General features: G+C 44.7%; 3 protein-coding genes across 6 annotated transcripts; all 3 read right to left on the bottom strand.

Annotated features, from left to right (window-relative positions):
• Positions 1–1,460: 1,460 nt before the first annotated feature.
• On the bottom strand, positions 1,461–4,896 carry LOC122763159. Its single transcript, XM_044018218.1, has one exon. The coding sequence runs from the start codon at positions 4,447–4,449 to the stop codon at positions 2,161–2,163; it is 2,289 nt and encodes a 762-aa protein (XP_043874153.1). The 5' UTR covers positions 4,450–4,896; the 3' UTR covers positions 1,461–2,160.
• A 2,209-nt stretch (positions 4,897–7,105) lies between these two features.
• Positions 7,106–12,300, bottom strand: LOC122763169 (zinc finger protein 135). 3 transcript variants are annotated; one of them, XM_044018235.1, is made up of 3 exons: positions 12,103–12,300; positions 8,858–9,490; positions 7,106–8,614 (listed from the first exon to the last, which is right to left on the bottom strand). In XM_044018235.1, the coding sequence occupies exons 1-3, from the start codon at positions 12,183–12,185 to the stop codon at positions 7,684–7,686; spliced, it is 1,647 nt and encodes a 548-aa protein (XP_043874170.1). In that variant the 5' UTR covers positions 12,186–12,300; the 3' UTR covers positions 7,106–7,683. The 3 variants fall into 3 exon arrangements, with proteins under 3 accessions (XP_043874170.1, XP_043874171.1, XP_043874172.1); XM_044018236.1 differs by lacking the exon at positions 12,103–12,300 and adding an exon at positions 10,661–10,771; XM_044018237.1 differs by lacking the exon at positions 12,103–12,300 and adding an exon at positions 10,098–10,629.
• Positions 12,301–13,814: 1,514 nt separating this feature from the next.
• ncoa4 (nuclear receptor coactivator 4) lies at positions 13,815–25,862 on the bottom strand. 2 transcript variants are annotated; one of them, XM_044018232.1, is made up of 11 exons: positions 25,702–25,862; positions 22,414–22,537; positions 17,556–17,696; positions 16,446–16,537; positions 16,175–16,283; positions 15,889–15,969; positions 15,389–15,511; positions 14,568–15,293; positions 14,210–14,476; positions 14,035–14,127; positions 13,815–13,952 (listed from the first exon to the last, which is right to left on the bottom strand). In XM_044018232.1, exons 1-11 carry the CDS (start codon positions 25,737–25,739, stop codon positions 13,947–13,949), a joined length of 1,800 nt encoding a protein of 599 aa, XP_043874167.1. In that variant the 5' UTR covers positions 25,740–25,862; the 3' UTR covers positions 13,815–13,946. The 2 variants fall into 2 exon arrangements, with proteins under 2 accessions (XP_043874167.1, XP_043874168.1); XM_044018233.1 differs by lacking the exon at positions 25,702–25,862 and adding an exon at positions 24,981–25,160.
• Between the last annotated feature and the right edge of the window lie 1,169 nt (positions 25,863–27,031).

The following is a 27,031-nucleotide window of genomic DNA, read 5'->3' as shown; positions in this document are numbered from 1 at the left end:
GTGTCGCCCCCTCATGGACATTCAGGAGAATACACACATACAGTTTATGGTTCATGATATCTTGTGCCACCATGATTATTTGATTCATTGATTATTAATCTATTACTACTTTGATAATCAATTGAGTGATTTTATTAATAATTAAAACCAGTTTCTTTGATTTTTCAGCTTCTGATCAATAACAAGTAATGACTATTAATCAATAGATGAATCAATTATGAAGATAATTGTTAGTTGCAGCTCTAATCATATCCAGGAAGTGTTTGTTGTCAATAATAACGCTGCTTCAGATACTTCACCGCTACGGTGACCTTTGACCTTTAACGTCTTTAACATCTGCAGCTGTGAACTAAATGAAGATCAAATCCTCAGATCAGTGTCTGTGACCCAGTTCCTCGACAATCACTGAGCGTAAATCTGCACCAGCTGCTTCTGCTCAGAGACAAAAAAAACCAATAAATTAAGAAATTAAAGGGAATTAAAGCTGAGAGGGGAATGACTGAGAGCCCCTAGTGGCAGAGAGGGGGAACTGAGCGTATTTCATCAAATGTGAAGTCACAGACGTCGAGAATACGAGATCCGGGAGGCAAACGACGAGACAAGACCAACTACGACAGAAAGTCTAATGCTAATGCTAAAAATGCTAACCTGAACACTAGCAGTCGTGGTGCAGGACGTCAGCCATGACCTTCGAGGATTCGTTGAGCCGAGCTCTCGTCCAATCAGCAGCCTCGTTCACTCCTCTTGACCTGTGGGTGGGGACAGTGACTCTCTCGCTCTTTAATCTGCAGCATCTGTTTGCTTTGATCGACGAGGCCACGCCCACATTAATTATCCGTTTTGTTTCCACCGTTTAATCTGCGGCACTCGAGGTTTCATCAGTGCCGCTTTACGGACACTTCATTAGATTAGATTAGATTACGTTAGATTAAATTAGAGAAGATTAGGCCTCCTTCACTTTCACCTCATCTGTTGGCCCAGCTTTATTTCAGCACAGATTCTGGAACCGCACAAAGAGCGCGTTGGGTGTGCGTGGACAGAGCATGCGTGAACTTCCACCTCACCAGTAGGGGGAGCACACGCCTCGCTCACCAAGCAGAACAGAAGAAGTAGTCGCCAAGAAAATGACACTAAGGATCCGAAAGACGGTTCTTGTTCACTGAAGTTCTTCCTTCCTCTACTTGCGTCTTTCTCGTTTATCCTCTTCTTCTTTGGTACAACTGCGTCCTATGCCCTGTGTTCAGACTTATACTGCCACCCAATGGTGACGTGTGACACTGCAGGACCCTGACGCTCGAGTAAACCACAGCTTAAGAGTTAGTGCCAGTTGTAGTTAAAATTCTAACCAGGAAAGTTGGAGGAAACCTCACCAATTCCAAGACGACTGCCACTACAAACACTGCGACTTTCACTGTTAAAAGTAAATCAGTTGTACACTCAATCAGGGAACGAGGCAAATAGAAATTCACTTTTTTTAATTTGAAATTCTCTCCTGTGATTTATAAAAATGAGCTTTAAAAATGGATCCATTTCCTGCGTGTCTGCTCTCACTAGCATGTTAGCATATTAGCACTTTGGGTCAGATGTACTCATACTAGTGTGACGATAAAGTTATAACTAAACATACAATTACGCTCCTAATGTTTGTTACATAATATAATTTCATGAAGCTACATTTCTCTGCCTTCAGCCAAACCTGGGTGACACCACTGATGTGTTTCCATCATGGTACAGTTTTGGTTTAAAAAGTCCTGGGTCAGGGTTGTGTTGCGACTGAGAGCAGAACCTTTACTAAGTAGGCGGAGTGTGGGCCACGCCCGAAGGCCGTGCAGCACGACGACGAACAAGGACATCAAGACAGAGTCACAAAACTGTGCGGTACCAAACCGAACCGCTGCACTTGGTGGAAAAAATGTCATAAACACAATCATAGCTTGAGCCAGTGTCGTGTTTCTGTCCCAGGTGGCCCCAAAAATCTAATTTTCTAGATCAGCTGTGAGACAAATCCTCCTTACAAATTGTTTTGGTTTCGATGTTTGAACCTAAAGTTCCATCATTGGTCCTAACCTGGTCCCCATCAGAACCATGAGCAGCGGAAGCAGGTGAAGACACCGTAGCTAGCTTCCTGTGGATCTGTCATCACTGTCAGTTAAGCTAGCTTCATCCAACGTACTTCTGGATGATCTTATCATGGAAAAGTCCGTGAAACGTCTTGAAAAGTTTATTTTTGGCTTTGACTTTTGAGCCCATTGTTTCGTCATCGATGCTAACGTCGTCTAAATCAGAGACATGAATAGAAGAAGCAGGTGAAGTCTCAGCAGCATTGGCGTCACCCGAGCTAGCTTTGTGTGGAGGTCCGCCGTCACTGTCAGTGCTATCAGTTAAGCTAGCTGTGGGTGGGGGTTTGTTGTCGCTGGAGGCGGCAGTTTCCTCTTCAGTTAACAAACTTCGGGAGGATTTTTTCTTGAAAAGCCGTGAAAGAAATCCATGAAACCTTTTGAAAAGCTTGTTTTTGGCTTTGACGTTGAATCCCTTAGTTCCCGTAACTGTGCTAATCTCGTCTTTATCGGAGACACGTCTAGAAGAGCCAGTTGAAGTCTCTGAAACTTTGGTGCCATTTGTCTGTGGAGGTCTGTTGTTATTGTTGAAGGCACTGTGCACTAAGTTAACTGAAGGTGGTGTTCTCTCAGTGATGGAAGCAGCACAATCACTAGGAAAGTATTTCCTGGTGATAAACGGATGTGTCAGAGCTTCACCAGGAGTGATTCTTTTCTTTGGATCAACCTGCATCATTTCTTTAAGGAGGCCTATAAAAGCCTGTGTGTCCTCATAAGCAGCAGAACCTGGGCGAGTCTGAACAATGTCATCGAGACTGGTAAACATTTCAGTTGTCTCATGAGTTATCAGTGGGTGAATTGCGCGCTGTTCACTGGTCTTGGAGCTCTGTGAGCTTGGAGAACTTTGGGATCCCCTAGAACTCTGGGAACTCAATGAGTCAGAGGCAGGCGAGGCGTCAACAACACCTGAGCTAGCTTTCTGTGGAGGTTTGTCGTCATTGTCACTTAAGCTAGCTGCGTGTGGGGGTGGTTCTTCATCGCTGGTAGCAACACTCTCCTCATCCAAAAGACTTCTAGACGATCTTTTCTTGAACAGCCGTGAAATAAACCCATTAAATGTCTTGAAAAGTTTAATTTTGTCTTTGGCTTTTGAGCGAATTGTTCCGTTACCAGTGCTAATCTTGTCTCCATTAGAGAGCAGACTGACAGAGGCAGGTGAAGTCTTGGACACATTGGTGTTATCTGAGCTAGCTCTCTGTGGTGGTCTGTCATCAATTTTAGCAGTGCTGTTGTGGATTAAGCTAGCTGAGAGTGGAGTTCTCTCATTGTTGGAAGCAGCACAATCACTGGGGAAATATGTCAGAGTGATAAACGGGTGCGTCAGAGCTTCACTGGGTGTGATTCTTTTCTTCGGATCTACCTGCATCATTTCTTTAAGGAGGCTAATGAAGGCCTGTGTGTCCTCGTAAGCAGCAGAACCTGGGCGTGTCTTAATGATGTCATCAAGACTGGCAAACATTTCTGTTGTCTCGTTGGTCACCAACGGGTGAAAAGAACGCCAATGACAGCTTTTACCCATTGAACAGCTGCACTCTCGTTTCAGTTTCCACAACGAATCCTGGTCTTTGTAAAAATATTGCCGGGTATGAGCTCCGGTCTTCAGCACGTGATCGTCAGGTTGACCGAGCAACTGCACGATATCGTTGATGTTTGCCAGTTCACAATGTCCTGAGTACAACTTAGCCTTGAGGTACGAAGTGGTGATGACAGACCCGAGGGACCACATGTCCACCGCCTCGCTCAGAGGAAGACCCAGTGAGACTTCAGGAGCTCTGTATGAAAGATGCTGAAAGACATCGCCAAGTTCCATATTGGAGACTAACTCGGCCGTACCAAAGTCGATGAGCTTCACCTTACAGGGCTGAAGACAGTGATTAACCAGCATAATGTTGTTTAACTTGATGTCACAGTGAACCATTGATATACTCTTCAGGGCGTTCAGTGCCACCAGCAGCTGTCGTGTGATCGGCTGAATCTCGGACAGAAACAGTTGTCTGCAGTTGTTGAAAACGAAATCATAGAGCGTCATGTCCAGTTTCTCAAATTCCAGGAAAACGTTTCCTTGGCGTTCGAGGTGCCGATTGAACCTGATCAAGCTGTTCTTGTCTGCGTCCAACTTCCTGAGGAGTTCCAGGTTGTTTACTTCCTCTTTACCGTATTTAGCCTTTGCTTTGGCAACGGCCTTCACAGCCACCATCTCTCCTGTGTCTGGTCGCCTACACAGGTACACATGTCCAAAGCTGCCAGAGCCCAGCAGTTCTTTCACTTGATACCCACTTGATTTCAGAAGTGGAACTAAGTTCCCCCTGGCAGCCATTCTCACCCGCTGCATGACACTGATTTAACAATTCAAGGTTTGCTTCTTCTTTGGTGTTCTTTCCAGCAGTTAGAATCCGTCACGATACATGACTGTCTCCTTTTCACGCCTCAGCTCAGGTTCTTTTCGTTAATTTCATGCATTTTTCTTCATGGTCCGGTGTTTAGTGGTCAAATGTCGCCAAACTTAAAAGGCGGCGGTGACCACGTGCCTTTGAATTGTGCATGTGTTACAGTTCAAAGGAAGAGACAATAACAGGGCAGGAGAGGACAGGTCAAACCTGATCCCCAGTCTGCAGTCTGAATCTGGAGAACCCAGAGAGAACACATGGAGAACTCAGAGAGAACACATGGTGGAGAACGTTAAGACCCTCACAATTGTCATAGTCCTTCCACTCCAACAGATGGCGCTCATGACTTTGATAATACCCTACTCTCGTCCTATCTTCACAACCGAACATACAGAGTAACCTGGAGAGGATCTGTGTCGGAACCTTGTCCTCTAGCTACTGGGGTCCCTCAGGGTTCTGTCCTGGGCCCTCTCCTCTTCTCTCTATACACCAACTCTCTTAGTTGTCATTCACTCTCATGGTTTTTCTTATCACAGCTACGTCATTCTCTCTTTTCCCCGGTCTGAAACACACGTAGCAGAACGGATCTCCGCTTGTCTGACTGACATCTCGCAGTGGATGTCTGACCATCACCTGAAACTCAATCTCGACAAGACTGAGTTTCTTTTTCTCCCATCACAGATCTGACCACCACCCTCGACAACTCAGTGGTAGCTCCTTCTCATACCGCAAGGAACCTGGGTGTGACACTTGATGACCATCTCTCCCTCACTGCCAACATTGCTGCATCTCCATCATGTATCTGCAGCTCCATCTTGCACAACATCAGAAGGATACGGCCTCTTCTAACCCAGAAGTGGCTCAGGTGCTGGTCCGGGCTCTTGTCATCTCACGCTTGGACTACTGCAACTCCCTCCTCGCTGGTCTCCCTGCGTGTGCCATACGACCTCTGCAACTCATCCAGAATGCAGCAGCTCGACTGGTCTTCAACTTACCAAAGTTCTCTCACACTCTCAAATGGTGGAACGAGCTCCCCATCAACATCCCGACAGCAGAAAGCCTCCACATCTTCCGCCGCCAAATAAAAACACATTTCTTTCGACTCTACCTTGACTAAGACAAAAAAAAAAAGAAAGAGGCAAGCACTTACTTGTACATCACACTTATGACTAGCACTTTATAGTTTGGCTAATTTACTTCTAGCTCTTGTTTGTACCCACATGTTGAAAAGTCACTTTGGATAAAAGCATCTGCCAAATGACAATGTAATGAATTGTATATATAATATAATATAATATAATATATATGTATATATGTGTATATATATACATACAGATTTTTCCACATTAATCTTGACCTGATTCTCGGCCTAAACTTAAAAACCTCTATTATTTACAATCGTACAGAAATATAGATTTATATTCTGAGATCGAATGATATAAAAAAAAAAAATTGTGATGGTTCATATAAACAGTTATAACCCTGATTTGGTTTTAGATTACACTTTTATATCATATGATTAATTATTGCTTTTCCATGAATTAGATTCATTTTTAATGATTTTGTCGTTTACAGTTTGTATTTATTCACTGATTGTTTTCATTCATTCATTCATTCATTGTTTTTGAGTAGAAATCACATGAACTACTCTGCTGCCCCCTTCTGCTCAGGACGAGGAATCACTGGTGACCAAAACTTGGTCCTAATGAGTTTTCTGAACAATAAAATTAATGTGTTCATTTCTTATTTCATCTGAAACAGAAACATTTGAAGCGGAATTTTTCCTGGAACGTCGTCGACTTCTTTTTTAAAAAGTTTATTGTTTACAAACCCGTTTATTTCATTTTTTGTGGCACTTTCGTTTCCATTTATTCACCAATATTCTAAAATTGGAAACTAAAAATAGACCAGAATTAAATTTTAATTTAAAATAATCCACACACACACACACACACACACCAGTGAACTTTTTTTTCAGATTTATTAGAAAAAAAACATGTCGACATTTTTTTTTTCTAATCAAACACGACACGATGACGAACGACCTTCTACCTGCAGGTGACGAACCAAGAACCAAACCAAACAACGAGGAGCCAATGAAAACGCAGCGGAGAGCCGGGGGGCGGGGCCACAGCACCCCGACCACCTGCCCTCTCACAAACATTATAAATAAACAAGTGAGTGTCAGACAGACACCAGGGGGCGGGGCTGACAGACGGGTGTGATGTCATCAGCGCGTCCAATATTTTCAGTGAACCAATAAAAACGACGACGATGATGATGCTAAACGATGAAGGTTGGCGGTGGGAGCTTTTTTTTTTTTTAAACGTTTGTTTTAACATTTAAATATTCATTAATATTCATATATTACATCATCGTTCCAAATCCATAAATAAGTGCAGGTTCCTGTCGACCGGCGCTCGCCGCCGATAAAATCACAAACAAACGCAGTTGGAAAAATACAAACATGGCCGACAAGACTCGCGTTTAGAATCTTCATGCATATGCTAATGAGGAGGAACTGGGACCAATCAGCTCTTCTCCTCCGCTTTCACCAGAGAACGGCAGCCAATCACAACCACGCAGGAAGTAACAAAAGACAGGGGCGCGGCTCTGAACACACGTACGGACGTTCATCAACAACGGCGACCGAAGCTGGAAATGATTTTAAAAATAACCCAAAAAAACCCGACAAAGTCAGAAAAAAATCTGGATAAAAAAACCCAAAAAAACGTCGTCACTAATAAACTTCCGTACGAACTTTTACTTTACGTGTTTCCGATAATGCTGTGAGCATCAGAGGGCGTGGCCTGAGACAGCTCTATCCCCAAGTGGCTGATGGGAAATGGAGTGTGTGTGTGTGTGTGTGTGCGGGGGGAGGGGCTTATTGGTCAGTTATGACCATAAATGGATGCGACCGTGTTTGGAGACTTTCCTCTCACTCAGGAACAGATCTCCACGTCCTGCTGTTTATCTACACCAGAGAAAAACCAACCAGGTCCAGTTCCCAACATCTGGATGTCCAGGATCCCAGACCTGGTCCAGATCTGAGACCTGGTCCAGAAGTTTTTCAAATTACAACTTCTCCAGAACTGGTCTCAAACCACTCCAGAACCAACCAAAGCTGATTCAGAACCATGTCAGACCAGGTCCTGAACCCAGTCCAGAGCTGGGCCATGTCACTCGGAGTCCTCAGACTCCAGTGGAGCGGTCTCGTCTAAGATTCTCTTACGGCGTTTGGCGGCGGTGGCGGCGTGGACTCGTTGCTCTTCCTCCATATGCGCCTTCTTGTGGCGGGAGAAGCTGGACGAGTGCATGAAGGTCTTGTTGCAGGCGGCGCAGGTGTAGGTCTTGGTTTTGGTGGTGGGAAGTCCGGACTTCGCCCGCCCACCACCTCCGCCGCCGCCCCCCGCTCTGTGTGTCTGCTGGTGTCGTGCCAGGCTGGACGCGTGGCTGAACCGTTTCCCACACTGGTTGCAGCCGTGGCGACCTCCTCCTCCGACTCCTCCCCCAACGCCGCCGCCCTCCTCCTCCTCCTCCTCCTCCTCCTCCTCCTCAGAGGCGGTGGAGCCTCGTTTGCCTGCACGGCCTCCACGGCGGCGGCGGTTCTTCTTGCAGAGAGTGTAGAAGTTGGGCTTATCGCGGGAGCAGAGCTTCAGTCGGATCTTGAGGTCTGACGAAGTCTCACCCAGGTTCTCTTTCCCGGGCGTGTAGTTGTCCAGCAGCTCTTTGACGTGCGTCACCTGGTGCTTCGACAGCTGCGTGGACGTCCTGAAGCTCATGTCGCACTGCGGGCAGGCGTAGAACTTGTCTCCGCCCGGGCTCTGGATAATAGCGGTGGCCACGTGGTGCTGCTGTTGTTGCTGCTGCTGCTGCTGCTGCTGCTGCTGCCGCTGCCTCTTCGCCTTCTTGTTCTTGCCGCTGGGCTTTAGTGAGTGGCGCAGGGCGGCCATGTTGGCGCTAGGGCCGGCGTCCTTGGCCAGAACCTTCCCTTTCTTGTGGATGAGGCGGTGGCGCGACAGGCTGGAGCTGTGGTTGAACTCTTTGCCGCAGATGTTACATGGATGGATTCGCCGCTTCCCGTGCAGCCGCAGGTGACTGCCCAGCATCCTGACAGGTAAACACAACAGCAGTTAGGCTCCACCCACTCAGCAATCGATCAATAACCAAACATCTTGTGGTGAAAGTGGACTCAGGTTCACTGATTATCAAACAGTTATCTGGTTCCTATTTCATCAAGATTCAACATCTGACAAGACAAAGACCAGGTTCAGGGTTTAAGACCAAGCCCAGAACTAAGATTAAGACAAGGTTATGGGTTCAGGACAAGGACCAGATTGAAGAGGTACCGACCTGCTGCCTTTGAAGCTCATGCCACAGTGGGGGCAGGTGTAGCGTGCATCCTGATGAGTAGGTTCCAGAGCCCGCTTGGTGGGGGGCGGAGCTCCGCCGCTCTTGCCGGTGTGTGTCTGCTGGTGGCGGTACAGGCTGGAGGCGTGGCTGTAGCACTTCCCGCAGTAGCTGCAGCGGTACTGTCGCTCGTCCGGCTCAAAGTCGGCCTGGTCCGAGTCTGCCTCGCCGTCTAGCTGGCTACTCCCCGCCTCCACCAGCACCTCTTGCTCCTCCTCCTCGCCGTCCTCGTCCTCGTCGTCGGAATCCGTCTTGATCTCCACGCTCTGCTCCGTCACCTCGCAGGGATACACCTCCTCGTACGGCGCAAAGAACGCCTCGTCCGCCTCGATCTTCAGCTGGTCGGCGGTCAAGTCCGACGGGTCATCTGAGTCCTTCTTCACGCAGGAGATGGTGAACTTGGAGCCGACCTCCGCCCACTTCACCACGTACTCGATGGGCTGCGTGTCCAACTCCACCGTGATGAAGTCGGCGCCGAGGGCGTCCGTTTCCGCCACCGTCAGCTCTGTCTCCGAGTCCTCCATCCTGAGGTGAGGGGCGGAGCAGAGAAGGAGCGTCAGAGGAGCAGCCGAGGACCTGCGAGAGAAGGGAGGGGGCGGGGTTATCGATCATGACTGATTATTGATCACCAGGTACAGATCAATGTATCGACTGGTGATCAGTGACATCACCCGTTTCTGTTTAAACGTGATTATGTTTAGTTTTCAGACAAAATAACGTAAAAACAACAATTACCCAGTTTTACAAACAGGGGCAGCGATGACAAAGATTATATTATATATTTATCATGTTAAAACAATACAATGAAAGATGCAGCGCCCCCTTGTGGCACATCAAGATAAATCACCAGGACTGTACGTTGGACAGCATCTTTAACTCACTAACGCAGAATATTAACAATTAACATCATTGTTTGTGTTTATCAAATCACACAGAGTGAATTTCATCTTAATAATTGTTTCCATCTTTAGGACAAAATGTAAATCATGTACATTTACTGTGACATCACTGCTCAGGTGACCTCTGACCTGACAAACTGAAAATGCCTCATTTCTGTTACATGTAGTGACGTCACATCTTAACATGAAAATAAATCAATAAAATGTATCATCGATACCCATTTAAAAACAAACACACATGAAACGTGATCGCGTTTGAAGGCGCGCGGCAACTCAGACCAAACCTCGTTCATATTTCTGTGGATTTTCGAGTCCCTGTGATCCTGGAGCTCTTCAAACGTGACGGGCGGAGTTTAACCGTTAAACCTTTTGGTTTCCGCCCATCCGCAGTCTGAACGCGTTAAATACAACAAACGGCCTCCTGCTGGCTTTAAATAACCACTCGAATTTCGCGTTTCTTCGATATTATCATCGATCATTTGTCTCCGATGATTCCGCAGAGGGCGGCTGCTGGCAGGTCATCCATTATTGAACATGACGTTACCTCCACATTGACACACGTTAGGTTTACAATTGTAAAGCCGAACAAATGCCGGGAGTCTAATATGATGGGAAACGAGTGGGATTTTCCTCACAGTTTATTTTCGGTGCGAGTGAAAGCGACATGTTTGTAAATCGTCCATTTTCTGAGCGGAGTTCCGGGGCTCGGCCGCGCAGTGGCGGTGATGAGGAAGCGGAGCGGGATTTTCTCCCCCTCATCGTAAACTGTCAAAATAAAACCACAAGCCGCCGATTAAACGGCGGGAAGCGCGTTAACGGGGAAACGCACCGATGACCGATTACTCACCGAAGTTTAACGGCCGGAAAGCGGAGAAAACGTTAAAGTGTTACCGGCGGAGACGGTCACAATAAACAGGAAGCAGAGACGTGGACACAAAGCATTGTGGGAAGGATTAAATGGTTGCGAAGACCGGATGTGCTGCGGCGTGACTTTCATAATAAAACCCCGCCAACGTGACAGCCAATGGAAAATCAATTTAAATCTTAAATAAATCGAGTTGACTGAAATGTAATGAAAACTATACATTAAAAACGAAACGAAAATACATAAAAAACTAATACTAGTATTTATTATAATATTGGACAAACATATCTATTAAATAAATGTACCCCTAACCAAAATAAATGTACAGACGAATCAAGTTACATGCACACATACATATACACACACACATATACAAATATACTCACACATACATACACACATATACATACATACACACATATATACATACATACACACATATATACATAGACACACGTATACATACACATACATATACACACGTATACATACACACATATACACACATACATACACACACGCACACATACATATACACACATATATACATACATACATACATATACACATATATACATACATACACACACACACATATATACATACATATACATATATACATACACACACGTCTACATACACATACATATACACACATACATACATACACACATATACATATACACACATATACATACATACACACACGTACACATACATATACGCACATATATACATACACATACATACACACACATACACACAAACATACATACACACACACATATACATACATACATACACACACATATATACATGCACTCACACACACAGATATGTGTTTCCAACCACATCAAACACAATTTTACAATTTTCTTATTTTACAGGACAAAATATGGCAAATCTATCAATAAATGAGTGAACTGATAAATAAAATTATTATTTAATGTTGATGTTATTTTATCTGTATTTATTGCATGGCTGTTACTTAGTTTTAAAGGCTTTACAAATAAAGTTGTGTATTAATTGACTCATTCTTTTAATTATTTGATTAATTTCTGGATTTATTTCCTTATTTATGAATAGATGTCATTTTTTGTCCTCTAAATGTGCGTGTATATATACGTACACATACACAAATAATATGATACCAAACACATTTGCTATGAAAACTAATATTAGAAAGAACAAATAACAAACTCACAAATCACTGGGGCTTCCGTAGTTCAGTGTGTTTCAATAAAATATATTTTGTGCGAAATAAGAGGAAATAAAAATGTCACTTTCACTGTCTGAGGCCCAGCTGCAGTACAGACAAAGCCCGGCAGGGGGCCGCGGATCACAATTCGACAAGCTCTCTCTCTCTCTCACACACACACACACACACACACGCGCACGCCATAATATAAAGTACAGACACTTACGACTCAGACGCCGGTCTGTCTTGGATCTGGTCCTCTTCAGGTTCTGGTTCGGGCTCTGGTGCCGCGCCTCTGTTACATCGCATCGCATGTGGCGGCAGTTATGTCTGCAAGCGACCGCTGCGGCGGCACAGAGCGGCGGCAGAGAGCGGCAGCGCGCCGGGCTGAGTCGACGAACGCGGCGGCGGGGATGCGGCAAGCGGTAGCGGTGGCGCGCGCGCGGTTCCTGCGTGTACTGCGATTGGCAGAGCTCGTGCGCAACCTGCTCGGTGCGTCCTCTGTGATTGGACGGTCTTAAAGTGACCGCCGATGTCGCGAGGTGTCGTGAGGTGACAGTGACGTCACTGCTACGCCTGTTCTGCCGCGTCATGACATGACGAAGTTGCTTTCATAAAAAAGGCGCCATGACGTCATTCAGTTAAACTGGACATAACTAATCTATAATCTTTTATTTTGTGCTCTGCGCTGCAGTGACACTGGACGGCCAGTGAGTGGCAGTGTTTCCACAGAGGGGAATTTGAAATGAAACAATGCATTGTGGGAAATGAAGTGTGGCTTCAGTTCACAAAGGCCGTTTCTCAATACTCAAGTAAGCAAGTACATTACTTGGGAAGAATATACTTGACAAGTACGGGAGTACATATCTATTATTTACATATTATATTTAAATACAGATACAATGACCGTGCCACTATAATATAAATCTAAGATTCAAAGTTAAAATAAAAAAAACTGTCAGGTCAAAACATTGCCATTAAAAACAAAATAACACATCAACAACAAATCTATGGATCGCCATGATGTCATCAGGACAGGCTGAGGTCACGCTGCTCTGTGCCGGGCACAGTGAGCGCCGAGCGTCCGCAGAGGCGGAGCTTATCACCTCCGACAAACGTCGCTGCCAAACTATAAATACGTCATATCTTAATACATAAACCACATGTTTGAATTCTAAATGACTAATTTCTCGCCTCAAATGATGTTAAAACTTTGTTCCGGGACAAAGAAAATTATTTATTTCAGTTTTATATTTCTATCATCTGCTGCTATGCTCCGCCGAAATGTATTCTGGGATACATAGCCATCCCAAGTACGCTTAAGTCACCGCCGATGCATACTTGGTAAAAATGGGCGGAGCAAGAACACTTCCGGGTTTGAGAATCGTCCTCGCTGTTCGCTTACTTTGGGGAGAATTGGAACAGCACTTGGACTGAGGCTGATGACGTTTAGTACGAGAGTACACAAGTACACACAAGTACACACAAGTATGGATATTGAGAAACCGTCAGTGACACAAGGACACTCAAGTGTAAACTTTGAATAAAACTTTATTGATTCTATTTTAAGCTGTGACAGAGGTGAGCATTAACATTGTTGTTAGCTTAGCATTGTGAGTGAATGTGATCACAGACACAGCAGTGAGGGCTCCTCCCCCTCCCTCCCCCTCATCACCTGACCTGTCTCCAAGGCATTCTGGGAAATTATTGTGACGAGCTCTACAACAGAACAAACTAAAAACAAGGATCAGATGGCAGGTGGCGCTATAACAACAGGAAGTAGATCAGATGACAATCAAAGTAAAAGACCCATTAAAATAAAAGCTTATTAAAATTTATAAATATAACCCCGCCCCCTTTTAAAAATCCCACCCCCTCCCCCACTGTCAGCTGATAACTCAAACACAAACATTAATAACTGATTAATAACTGTCTAAAGCAGGGGAATCAATGTTTCCTCCCTGAGTCGCCTCCTGATTGGACGAGAGGCGGGGCTCAGCGTGGTGATGTCACAGTAAGTAAGAAGCGATGCCAGCGGTTTTAGTCGTGTGCGACGATCAGCGATAAGTTTCACATCTGCGGAGAAGAAGAGACACAAGTGACGTCACGGCCAGTCGCACGATGGCGTCATGTGACGACGATGTCATGTGACTCTCACCTGGACAGGAGATCTGTGCAGCCACTGGTCTTTGTCTCCACCCACTTTCATGCAGGAGAACAGGTCACAGACCGTCGGTAACGCCAGGCGCTCCTGAGGACACACGACAACGCTCAGTCAGCAAACAAGTCCCACAATGCACTGGGGGTGTGTTGCTATGGTGACACCCTCTTACCTGGGCCTGAGTCCTCTTCTTCAGCAGCCACTTGTCCTCTTCTGTGGGGCGGGGCTGAACTCCTGACCCTGGACTCGGACTCATGACCCATCGATCCGGATCCAGAGGAAGCTGGAATGGTGAGGAGGGGGGGGCGGAGCCTAGGTTTTCCCTGCTCGCCTTCTCCTCGCCAGGAGCCACCCAGGCAGAAAGGGTGGAGCTAAGAGCCAGAGGAGATGAGGAGGAGGAGTTGGAGGGGTGGAGCCAGGTCTGCAGGATGTTCTGGACCTGTGGAGAGGACAGTTGTGATGTCATCACACTTGAAAGGGCGGAGTTTTTATGCTGATCAGAGGACATTAAAAACCTTGGTGGTTGTTACCTTCTGCTCCTGCTCTATGTGGTACATAGTGGGAGGGGCCATCTTTGATCTAATAGGTGTGGCAGTGGTGGTGGTGGGCGGGTCATTCTTAGCCACAGGGACACCATTCTTGTCCCGCCCCTCCTGCAGCAGCAGCCAGCGGCTGAGCGCGTCTTTAGCGCAGTTCTCCTCACACACGCAGTCAGCGAAGGTTGAGCACAGTTCGTTGGCTCTGCACGTCTGTGGCTCCGGCACAGCCTGCTGCACCCACACCTCCAGGCCCGGTGGGGGCGTGGCTGGGGAGCTGGGACTGGAGGTGGTGGGCGGAGTCTTCAGGCACCTGAGCCGGCCCAGATTCTCGATCTCTACCGCCTTGGTGGTCTGGCAGCAGGAGGAGCAGTCAGCCGTGGCAGCGGCCGTGGTCATGTGACTCGATCCTACGAGCCAATCACTGGGCGACCAGCTGGTTTCAAACGGCTTCAGCAGCTGCTGCCACCGCTCAGCATCCATCACGGTATCCATGGCAACAGTGGGTGGGGTGATGAGCCAGTCGCTGAGTTCCTCCTCAGAGGAGGAGACGACAAACTCAGATTCGTCAATTTTCTCGATGGAGAAGGCGGAGCTACAGCTGCTCAGGGTTCTCTCCCGGCTCATGGGGATCTGGTCCTTGAGGACCCAGGCCTCCAGGTCCCTGAGCTGACCCCAGGCCTGCAGGAAGTCCACTGAGGCCAGGACAGGACAGGAAGTCTACACAAACACACACACACACACACACATGTCAACAACAAAACTGCAAAACATTTTAGAACCAATCAAATCCCCTCGTGACGTTGACCTCTCACCTTGGTCTCCTTACTTGACATCAGCCAATCCTGAGGGTTCTTACTGGGCTGGAGACCAACAGGAGCGCTGCTGGTGGAAGGATTACCCAGAAGCCACTCCTCCAGAGCTCCGCCCTCGGACTTCTGCAGAGACACATTTTTATTTGATAGAGTTTTACTTTCCAACACCAACAGCTATTATTTTAAACAATTTTTTTATTGTTAAGCAGCAAGTCAGAAGCTCTTATTTTGAAATTGAGGATCCTCTGTGTCTCTTTTGTTCTTAGCTGAACATAATCGCTGTTATAAAGTTATATCACTAATAAGACCAAAAGTAAAAACCAAACCATGTGTATTTATTGTATAAAAGTATTGACTAAAACATCATTATATACACACACACACACACACATATATATATATATATATATATATATATATATATATATATATATATATACACATATATACTTGAAAATCCCTGAACAAAGCAACGTGTTGTTGAGGGTGGGAGGAGTTACCTGCTTCTTGGCTGCAATTGGCGAGTTCTGCACCTGACCTTTCTGGAGGGTGGGGCTCTGAGAGGACACTCCCCCCACAAGCTGCAAACAGGAAGTTAAAAACAAGCCTGGTCAGTGTGCATTCATAAACCATAATAAACCAGCTTCTTAAATGTGGATGTTTTCTGGTTTCTTTGCTCCATAAAACTAAGAAATCATTCAAACATTTCCAGGTTTGACAAACACTGATCAACATTTTTTGAACCAAACATAATAAATAATAATGGATGGTGAAAGTATGGCTCACCTGTGCGGTGATGCTTCCGAACGAGGTGATGGCGTTCTTCAGAGAGCGAGTGTCGGCGTGGAAACTCATCTCAGGCGTCTCCTCTGGAGTCAGACTTAGAGAGGACAACCTGCAGAGGGAGGACAAAACAAGCACTCCGTTATCTCCTCTGAATCACAACATCAGGGTGAAACTTTGACCTTTAAACGGCTCTGTGAAAACACCTGTGTGTGTGTGTGTGTGTGTGTGTGTGTGTGCGTGCGTGCGTGCGTGCGCGTGTGCGCATGTTTACTTCTCCATGCAGCTGGTCAGCTGGTTGCTCAGGTCGTTGCTGTTGATGTTGTTGTGCAGCTGATGAGCGATGACGTCAAACTGACCTCGCAGCTGAAACACAAACAAACAAAAACATGAGAAACTCACCATGTTCTAACAATCTGGCTGGTGTCATAAATAATCTATGAATAATATTATCTATGAGTTTATATTCCGAAATAGGAGATTATGTGGATATAAAGCTGCAATGCTCTGCAATGCTCTGTAAACATACTGTAAATACACTGTTAAACATACTGTAAATATACTGTTAAACATACTGTAAATACGCTGTAAACATACTGCAAATATACTGTTAAACATACTGCAAATATACTGTTAAACATACTGTAAATACACTGTAAATATACCGTTAAACATACTGTAAATACACTGTTAAAAATACTGTAAATACAGTGTTAAACATACTGTAAATACACTGTTAAAATACTGTAAATACAGTGTTAAACATACTGTAAACATACTGTAAATACACTGTAAACATACTGTTAAAGACACTGTAAAATATATTGTAAATACACTGTAAAATAAAACACAATCTACTGTTTATGGTCTGTATTATCTGATCTTAAAATACACTTATTACCTTTCACTTCAGATAAAACCGGCTTCATTTCTTTACTTGTGTTACAAACAATGACAATGATGGTAAATACGGTCAAATATGTCATTTGTTTAATTACATGTATTGTTTTTTTGTGTATAATATTTAGTGTGTTTAATATAATAAATATGATGATTATCAATGCAGCAGCGTTTAAAAGCAGGAAACGTCTTCACATATAAAAACAGCCGTCTTCAAAGTATGTGGAAGTGCCTCATTTAGTTCAATCCATCACATTTTTACCGATATTTCTTGCGTTTATCGTGCCATGCCGGTCATGTGACTGTAGTAACTCACCTGTCAAGTCAAAAGCCTGTCAATCAAACAGATCGGCCATTTTCTAAACCAACATGTCAGCCATTATGATTTTTGTGGTCCAATTTAAGTGCATTTTCTCTCTGTTTACTGAATGAATCCGATGACCTGTGTTGTGAACAGTGTTTGTTTCATGTTGTTCTTGTTTACCCGGTGCAGCTGGTGCAGCTGCTGCTGCAGCGTCTCCGTCTTCACTTGCTCCAGTAACTCAATCTGGCCGAGCAGCCACACCTCTCTGCAGCGCAGCGCCTCCTGCTGGCGACTCACACAGCTCTGAAGCTCCAAGCGCACCTGAGAGAGAGAGAGAGAGAGAGAGAGAGAGAGAGTGTAAGACTCGACACAGATCAGATCTCAGACGCATCAACACAGGAAAACACAATGATATGATCTCAGTTCCTATGGAAACAGTAAAAATGTTTCGGCTTCTGTGAGAGGACAAAGTAGACGATGAAGTCTGATGTACGTCATGTCCTTCATCATCCTCTCAGTGACATGGGCACCTTACTTGAAGCAGACCATCATACCCGTCAACGGTGCCAGACCAGAGCAGTCCAGGAGCTCAGTCTCTCTCTCTGCTCCAGTCTCTTATATACCAACTCTACCACACCCTGCGCACGCTCTCTCTCTCTCTCTCTCTCATCTCTTATATGTCCTAGAGCTTGACCTACGCACGCACGCACGCACGCACACACGCACGCACGCACACACACACACACACACACAAACACGCTGACTCACCGGGTGTGTGTGTGTGTGTGTGTTATGAGTTGCTGGCTGATCCAGGATCAAAGGATCACAGACCACAAACCTCAACAAAGGAGAAGCTTTAACAGAGTTACCAGGCTTCACCGAAGCTAACAATGCTAACAGCTCATTGGTGGCAGTCGCTGCTGCACTACAGCGACTGTGTCAGACGTCTGACACAAGAATCAAGCCGAACAGTGCCAAACTGTAGATCAATTAATAAGACTGAACAATCCTAAAAACGTGGGTTAATCTCCAACAACTACCAGGGAAATGTCAGCTGATCGCGAGCCACAGACCGCTGCCACTCTAGTAGGAGTAGGAGGCTGTACTCCGGAGACGTGTGAACAGAAATCAAGCCGAACCGTGCCGAATTGTAGATAAATTAACTACATAACAATCCTAAAAATGAGGGTTAATCTCCAACAACTACACAAGTGTGGTGTAAAGTCACTAGTCACTCGTGTGTGCCGTACAGTGATGACTCCGCCCAGGTTAAGTAGGTACGTTTTTGTAGTGGAGATGCAGAGGCGAGTAGAGCCGGTGGAAAAGCAACATTAGTCTTAGGTTAACATTAGCTCAGTCTTAGGTTAATGTCAGCTTTGTCTTAGGTTAACATTAGCTCAGTCTTAGGTTAACGTCAGCTCAGTCTTAATTTAACGGTGGTGATCAACGGTGGCGATCAGTGGTGCTAAGTGTTTTTAACTGATTTACAGTTGGACAGTGTTCGGCTCCATCCTTATGTAGGACGTCTCTTCCTGTGACGACACTCTCGCTGTTTTCTGCGCACGCTGCCATGTTGATATTGTCAGAGAACTAGTGGAGGAAGGGGGAGAGGAATGGAGCTGAGCGAGTGAGCGCTGTAAAGAGGACAAATCAGAAACCCCCTGGAAGAAGTGGGTGTGTGTTTGCCTGTGTCTCATTTGCATATAAAGGGACCGTGCACAAAACCGAGCGTTCTGAAAGGGGCGGGTTTAGCAGGGTTATTGAACTGCTATGATGCTTCATCCTTATGGTATTTTGACCAAAGCATGTCACTGACATGTTCATTAGGACACCAGGGAACTATTTTAATGGGGGAAATAAGGTATAATATGTCCCCTTTAAGTTAACGTTAAGTTAACTTCAGCTCAGTCTTAAGTTAGCGTCAGTTCAGTCTTAGGTTAACATCAGCTCAGTCTTAGGTTAACGTCAGCTCAGTCTTAAGTTAGCGTCAGCTCAGTCTTAGGTTAACGTCAGCTCAGTCTTAGGTTAGCGTCAGCTCAGTCTTAAGCGTCAGCTCAGTCTTAAGTTAGCGTCAGCTCAGTCTTAGGTTAGCGTCAGCTCAGTCTTAGGTTAGCGTCAGCTCAGTGGAGGCTGGTCATGAAAACTTGGATGGACTGGATAAACCTAAACAGTGTGCATTTGGACTTTCTGGGTATCTCATAGGACTACTGGAATTAAGCTAAGTATCACTTCTGTAGGTCTTTCTTATTTGGTTGCTATTTCATTAATTGCTATTGTATCTAGCTGGGTTGCTTGACTTTTGACTTGTCTGTTTAATTAAGGTGAAAGTTTGTTGTTGATATTTTGTCTGCTAGGTCAAAGAGAAAGTTGTTATTGTTGCTGTTTTGCCCTAGTTTCTATTGAGCCATCACCATCTTGGATCTTGGACTTGGATAACACCCTCCAACACAGCCATCCCTGCGGCTGTTCTTCTTGGGGACTTCAACATCCAGTCAGAAGTCATCCGATGTACTTCCTCTACTTTCGTCTCTTTCTCTCTCACTTGCTCCTTCTCCACCAACTCACAAAGCTGGCAACCACCTTGACCTCATCTTCACCAGAAACTGCTCCACCTCCGACCTCAAGGTAACTCCACTTCATGTCTCTGATCATTTCTTCATTTCCTACTCTCTCCCACTCTCCCAATCTGATGATCTCATCTCATCAGATATTGAACTTGTCCGTCGTAACATTTGCTCTCTCTCTCCCTCCTCTCTGTCCTCAACTGTTCTATCAGCACTTCCTTCAACTGACTCCTTCTCCCTCATGCATCCCAACTCTGCCACAGACACCTTCCTCCCTACTCTGTCCTCCTCTCTTGACTCTCTCTGTCCTCTTACTTCATGGCGGGTTTGTAAGTCCTCCCCAGCCCAGTCTGACTGCTTTCCTATCATTCTCTTCTCTCCACCTTCACTGCCTCTATCTCTGCAGCCAAACAATCTTTCTCTCAGACTTAAATCCTCTTTGTCTAACCCCAAAAAACTTTTCTCAATCTTCTCTAACCTCCTTGATCCCCCCACCCCCCCTCCTCCTTCCTCCCTTCTACCAATTCACTTTGTCAACTACTTCACAAAAAAGGTAGATGACATTCACTCTTCTTTCTCAACCCCACCTCCTGATCTCACCACTCTACCAACCACACATTCAGCTCCTTCTCTATCCTCTTTCTCCCCTCTATCTCAGGATCAAGTTCTTTCCCTAATAACCTCTGCCCGCCCCACCTCCTGCCCCCTTGACCCTATCCCCTCTCACCTTCTTCAGTCAATTGCTTCTGATCTTCTTCCTTTCCTCACCCACCTCATTAACACATCTCTATCATCTGGTTGCTTTCTGGACTCTCTTAAAGAGGCCAGAGTGACCCCCCTCCTTAAAAAACCCACCCTTGACCCGTCTGAAGTAAACTACACACCTGTCTCTCTTCTTCCTTTTCCCTTTTCTCTCCAAAACTCTGAAGCGCGCTATCTTTAATCAACTCTCCTCCTACCTTCACCGGAACAACCTTCTTGATCCTCTTCAGTCTGGTTTTAAAGCAGGTCACTCGACCGAAACTGCACTTCTTGCTGTCACTGAGCAACTCCACACTGCCAGGGCTGCCTCTCTCTCCTCTGTGCTCATCCTCTTGGACCTTTCTGCAGCGTTTGACACAGTTAACCACCAGATCCTTACTTCCTCCCTTCAAGAACTAGGTGTCTCAGGCTCTGCACTTACCCTACTCTCGTCCTATCTTCAAAACCGAAAATGCAGAGTAACCTGGAGAGGATCTGTGTCGGAACCCTGTCCTCTGGCTACTGGGGTCCCTCAGGGTTCTGTCTTGGGCCCTCTCCTCTTCTCTCTATACACCAACTCTCTTGGTTCTGTTATTCGCTCTCATGGTTTTTCCTATCACAGCTACGCCGATGACACCCAACAGACAAGCGGTGATCCGTAGCAGAACGGATCACCACTTGTCTGACTGACATCTGTCAGTGGATGTCTGACCATCACCTGAAACTCAATCTCGACAAGACTGAGTTTCTTTTTCTCCCAGGAAAGGGCTCTCCCACCACAGACCTAACCATCACCCTGTACAACTCTGTGGTAACTCCTTCTCATACCGCATGGAACCTGGGTGTGACACTTGATGACCATCTCTCCCTCACTGCCAACATTGCTGCAACAGCTCGATCTTGCAGATACATGTTGCACAACATCAGAAGGATACGGCCTCTTCTAACCCAGAAGGCGGTACAGGTTCTGGTCCAGGCTCTTGTCATTCTCACGCTTGGACTACTGCAACTCCCTCCTGGCTGGTCTCCCTGCGTGTGCCATACGACCTCTGCAACTCATCCAGAATGCAGCAGCTCGACTGGTCTTCAACTTACCAAAATTCTCTCACGCTCCTCCGCTCCCTTCACTGGCTTCCTGCAGCTGCTCGCATCCGCTTCAAGACTCTAGTGCTTGCGCTCCATGCTACAAATGGATCCGGTCCAGCCTAAATCCAGGTCATGATCAGAACCTACACCCCAGCCTGCCCACTCCGCTCTGCATCGGCAAACCGGCTTGCTACTCCCTCACTGAGAGGATCACAGAGGCATTCACAGAACTCGTTCACTGTCCTAGCTCCCAAATGGTGGAATGAGCTCCCCATCGACATCCGGACAGCGGAAAGCCTCCAAATCTTCCCGCCGCCGACTAAAAACACATTTCTTCCAACTCTACCTTGACTAAGACGGCGACGACAAAAAAAACCCAAAAACACTTGCTTATACATCGCACTTATGACTAGCACTTCATAGTTTGGCTTACTTGAAGCTCTTACTTACTTCTAGCTCTTATTTGTACCTAAATGTTTAAATGTCGCTTTGGATAAAAGCATCTGCTAAATGACATGTAATGTAATGACTGTTTACATTGAGTCAGCTGTTTGATGTTCTGGATGGACATTTGATTTGTGTAATGTTATAATAACCATGTGACATGTGTACGTCATCATCAGAGCAGACAGTGACAGGATCCTGACCTCTCTGGTGTTTTCTCTCAGCTGCTGCTCGGCCTTCATCACACTGTTGACCGCCTCCTCCAGCTGAGTCTGGGCCTGTCGGCACAGTTTCAGGCCGCCGCTCGCCTCCACTGACGCAGGCATCCTGGACGAGAAACAGAGCAACACTGTGAGGTCACATGACCCTTTCAATACAATGCTGAGAACGTTTCAGACGATGGTGTCCAAACACAACAATATTTTTTTTACATATGTGATATGATGGATGATGATGTCATGATCATGTGACCACAGGATCAACCTTCAGCTTGTGTTGTGGTGTCGACCTCAGTGACTCGTGGCACCTCAGTGACACCACAGGACTATTTTCAGCCGTCCATGGTCAACAGTTTGACAGTGATGTCATTCAGAAATGCAGAGACACGGCTTCCAGAGAAACCTGGAAACTGTGCTGATATTGGGGGCGTGGCCTGGGGGCGCGGCAGTGCTCCAGTATCAGCTGTGAACAGTCTGCAAATCGCTGATAAGAAGCAGCATCAGCACTTTCTGTTTGACCTTGGAGTTACGCAGCACCTTCTGCTCCGACTGTCGGCCGCCAAACCAACAAGCACAGCCGACAACATTAAGACAACAGTGATTAGAATCACTGTGATGTGATTCTAATCTATTTTATTGTACTTACTCATTGACTTACATTACACAGGGCTTCCCCCAGTGCATTATTATTATTACTTGCCCCCCCCACTAGTTTAAGCATCGCTTGATTATTTATTTTAAAAAGATTTTTTTAGACAGTATATAGAGCTTTCAAACGTACAAACTCTACACCATCGCACTAGCATTGAGATGGCAGCAAGCAAAAGTAAACAAATAATGTAAATATATTACGCTGACTAAAATGAAATATCTATTATGAAATATGCAATAGCTTTCATGTTTGTCATGTACTAGGCTCATCAATCACTGGAGCCTTTGATTAACATGGCGCATGAGGGTTCAAATCCTTTACTCGCTGCTAAAACATCAAACTGCCCACCATACAAATGATGGAGCCTTGCTTGTTTTTGCCAAATGACTTCTCCAAACTTCGGGGAAATTATTTGAAATATATATTTTGTGGAGTTGACAAAGTTTTCAAAACACTATAAATGGTGTGTGTTATGTTACTCTCTCTCTTTCTTTTTTTAGATTGACAAGAGGGCCTTAATTAGGATTTAACTTAAGTGAAAACAATTGATACTATTTATTTTAATTGTATTGTTTTGTGTTTGTTAAAACAGTATTTCAAGAGTGTGCCTTTTTTTAAGACTCTATAGTTGGTGGTTAAGTATTGTCAATAAATGTCTTACAATTTCAAATTTCCAGTCAACTTTTAACATGTTTCTTTTTCAAAAACACAGCTGGCCACCCGAGCAGCGCCTACCACCAGGCTCAGCAGGTTTTCTGGGGGAAACTCGGATTACAGGTGGGGAAATGAAACGAAATCTTAAATGGGAAAAACATTGTTGTTCTTCAGTGATACGAGGTGAAACAGAAACATACAAACACATGAATCCATAACCCGGTAACAATAAGCATCGTATACACGATCATAAAGTGAAGCAGCTCAGTGAAGTTTGCCCTTGTTTTGTGTCTGATTGTAATCATCAACGTGACAAAGAGACGGAGTGAACTAAGGGTGGTGGAAATGACTGTGTGTAAAATAATTGACTCAAAAGTTGCCCCGTGTTGAGTTTTTACGACTGTACTTTCGAAGCATCGTCTCTGACATAATAACATAATTACAGCTGAATGAAGACACCACAGTGTTGTTTTTATATAATGTGACTTGAGTTCCCAAAATTTCCATTTCATGCGTGGAGGAAGTATGAGAAGATTTATACTCATAATGATCCTGACAATAATAATATACACATCTGAAAAAACATGCTTCAATATCATTTAGTAGATTCTTAAACTATTAAACTTACTAACTGTAACGTCAACAATTTCTTTGATCGATAATCGGTTTTCAGCTTCCTAAATTTGAATATTTTCTATGAATCATGTTAAGGGCATCATCATTGCCAGGTTTGACAAACATTGATCAACATTTTATGACATTTTACTGACCAAATACGTATTCAATTAATAGACAGATGAATCCATTATGAAAATAACCATATTGATTAACGTTAACGTATAAATATCTGAAGGACCTGTCTTGGCCTTTGTGAAACATAAAATGTAAGATGGACTCAATCTAGTCTGACTTTCTCTGTTATCCTGGATTTCTGACAAGATCACAACATTAACACAACAGAAGGACAAAATGACAGCATGAAAACTTTCCTCGAATGTTCTGACTGAGCAGGAAATGACCACTGACCACACAATAACCACAGTCACTCACAAGTGAAACTATCTTTACTATCTGATTGATCCTGAGCCTTTTTATTCTTATTTTCTTGAAACTGTTTGATTTAAATCCCTTGTTTGTTCCGATCTACGCGAAGTGAACTAATTATTGAGCAGAAACTAAAACACAAACATCTGTAGAGTCGTGAGGAAGATAAGATGGCGCCCACGCGGTCCTGCCGGTACCATACCTCATGACGCGGACACACAGACCGCGAACCAGCACCGACAGTCGGTCTGTGGTTCAGGGCTCCGCCGCTGAGGGTGGTCGATCAGAGCCGCCGCGGTTCGGTCAGAGCTCAGAGAGGAATGAGGAAGCGGGGCTCCGCCTGTCCGCCATCACACTCTGTCTGCCCGCACGTACACGCGAGCATAGGCCGAGGGGGCGGAGTCATAACCACAACAGCACTTTCTCACGAGCTAGCGAGACGACCGAGCTAATAATCGATCCACTGATAACTCAGCTGATCAAATACCATGAAAAGGACGTGACACGCAGCTGTTTAAACACACACAATCACCAGGTGTTGTTTTCAGCAAAGTTTGACCCGTCAGGTCGACCGAGTTCAAGAGATAAGGAGGGGGAAATACCTGACATATGCGACGCTAGTCATGCGTTAAATCATACAAAGGGGAAAATAAGTCGAGTTAAATCTTAACTGTGAGATAGAATCTGTAAAGAATAGACACCTGATGCGTTAAATCGTCTAATGGTTGAAGTTATATTAGAGTGGCGTGGTTAGCAATGTTACGTTAATTTAACAGCTGGATTTCATTGGCGATCACAAAGCAGCCAGCTGACACACACATAACATACAGCGGTCACACTGCGCTCACTCTGCTATAGCGGAGCTAACAGCGTTAGCCCGGTTAGCCCGGTCATCTACGCGTCACCGCCGCCACTTCACTCACCGTGAGGCTCGACCGTGGATCCGCGACTTCGATGTCATAGAGAATCTCTGCGGAGAAACGTTCCACAGCACTGTCGTTTAAAGAAAAATCCGGCGATTCTCAACGACCAGGACCTAATGTCACTGCCTACGTCACACAAGCACAAAAAACAGCCATGTGGCGTAAGTATCGCGAGAAGTGAAAGGTCAAAGAATGACCCTGCCCCCTGCTGGTAAGACTGAGAGAAGACGAGAGAGAGAACTTTGAACTGCAATTAAAATTCGTCTTTTTATAGAATGTATGTATATATACATATTTATATATATATATATATATATATACATATACAACCTCTTATATACATATATGTATATATATGTATGTATATATATATGTATATACATACATATATATATATATATATGTATATATATATATATATATATATATATATATATATGTATATATATATATGCTCTATATATATATATATATATATATATATATATATATATATATATATATATATATATATATATACATATATACCGTGGTATCTTGATATTTATGTTACTTACAATAAATAAATATTACTACGATTATTCTGAGTGGTTCAATCGTACTGAAGTTACCACATATACATATATATGTATACATATAACATACTTATATATAATAATGCGGTAGATGATGGATATATGTACTAATATGTATTAGTACATATATCGTATGTATAGTATCACATATTTTACATACATTACATTACATGTCATTTAGCAGACGCTTTTATCCAAAGCGACTTACAAAAGTGCATTTAAACATTTGGGTACAAATAAGAGCTAGAAGTAAGTAAGAGCTTCAATTAGATCAAACTATGAAGTGCTAGTCATAAGTGCGATGTACAAGTTTTTTTTTGTTTTTTGTTTTTTGTTGTCGTCTTAGTGGAGGTAGAGTCGGAAGAAATGTGTTTTTAGTTGGCGGCGGAAGATGTGGAGGCTTTCAGCTGTCCGGATGTCGATGGGGAGATCGTTCCACCATTTGGGAGCGAGGACAGTGAACAGTCTCGAGTTCTGCGAGTGCCTCTGCGATCCTCTCAGTGAGGGGGCAGCGAGCCGGTTTGTCGATGCAGAGCGGAGTGGGCGGGCTGGGGTGTAGGTTTTGATCATGTCCTGGATGTAGGCTGGACCGGATCCGTTTGTAGCATGGAAATACGTGCAAGATATATATATGTATGCAATATATCATGCTCAATCCTTGTTATGGTCGTATTTTTAACATACAACCATGTTTTTGACAACAATAAATACAAAGTTCTAATTGCTTTTCTATTTTTTCAGCTTTTATTTTCAAG

The sequence above is a fragment of the Solea senegalensis genome, unplaced genomic scaffold, assembly GCF_019176455.1.
Source record: "Solea senegalensis isolate Sse05_10M unplaced genomic scaffold, IFAPA_SoseM_1 scf7180000016521, whole genome shotgun sequence".
Lineage (NCBI taxonomy): Eukaryota > Metazoa > Chordata > Actinopteri > Pleuronectiformes > Soleidae > Solea > Solea senegalensis.
This window is presented reverse-complemented; position numbering and strand designations above follow the sequence as displayed.

Coding starts and splice junctions, on each gene's coding strand:
- ncoa4 (XM_044018232.1), bottom strand. CDS start 25,739: ATGACATCGAAGTCGCGGATCCACGGTCGAGCCTCACG. Junction 17,697..22,413: donor TGAGAGAAAACACCAGAGAG/GTCAGGATCCTG, acceptor TCTCTCTCTCAG/GTGCGCTTGGAGCTTCAGAG. Junction 14,128..14,209: donor AGAAGAGGACTCAGGCCCAG/GTAAGAGGGTGT, acceptor GTGTGTCCTCAG/GAGCGCCTGGCGTTACCGAC.
- LOC122763159 (XM_044018218.1), bottom strand. CDS start 4,449: ATGCAGCGGGTGAGAATGGCTGCCAGGGGGAACTTAGTTCCACTTCTG.
- LOC122763169 (XM_044018235.1), bottom strand. CDS start 12,185: ATGCGATGTAACAGAGGCGCGGCACCAGAGCCCGAACCAGAACCTGAA. Junction 9,491..12,102: donor GACAGACCGGCGTCTGAGTC/GTAAGTGTCTGT, acceptor CTTCTCTCGCAG/GTCCTCGGCTGCTCCTCTGA. Junction 8,615..8,857: donor ATGAGCTTCAAAGGCAGCAG/GTCGGTACCTCT, acceptor TTTACCTGTCAG/GATGCTGGGCAGTCACCTGC.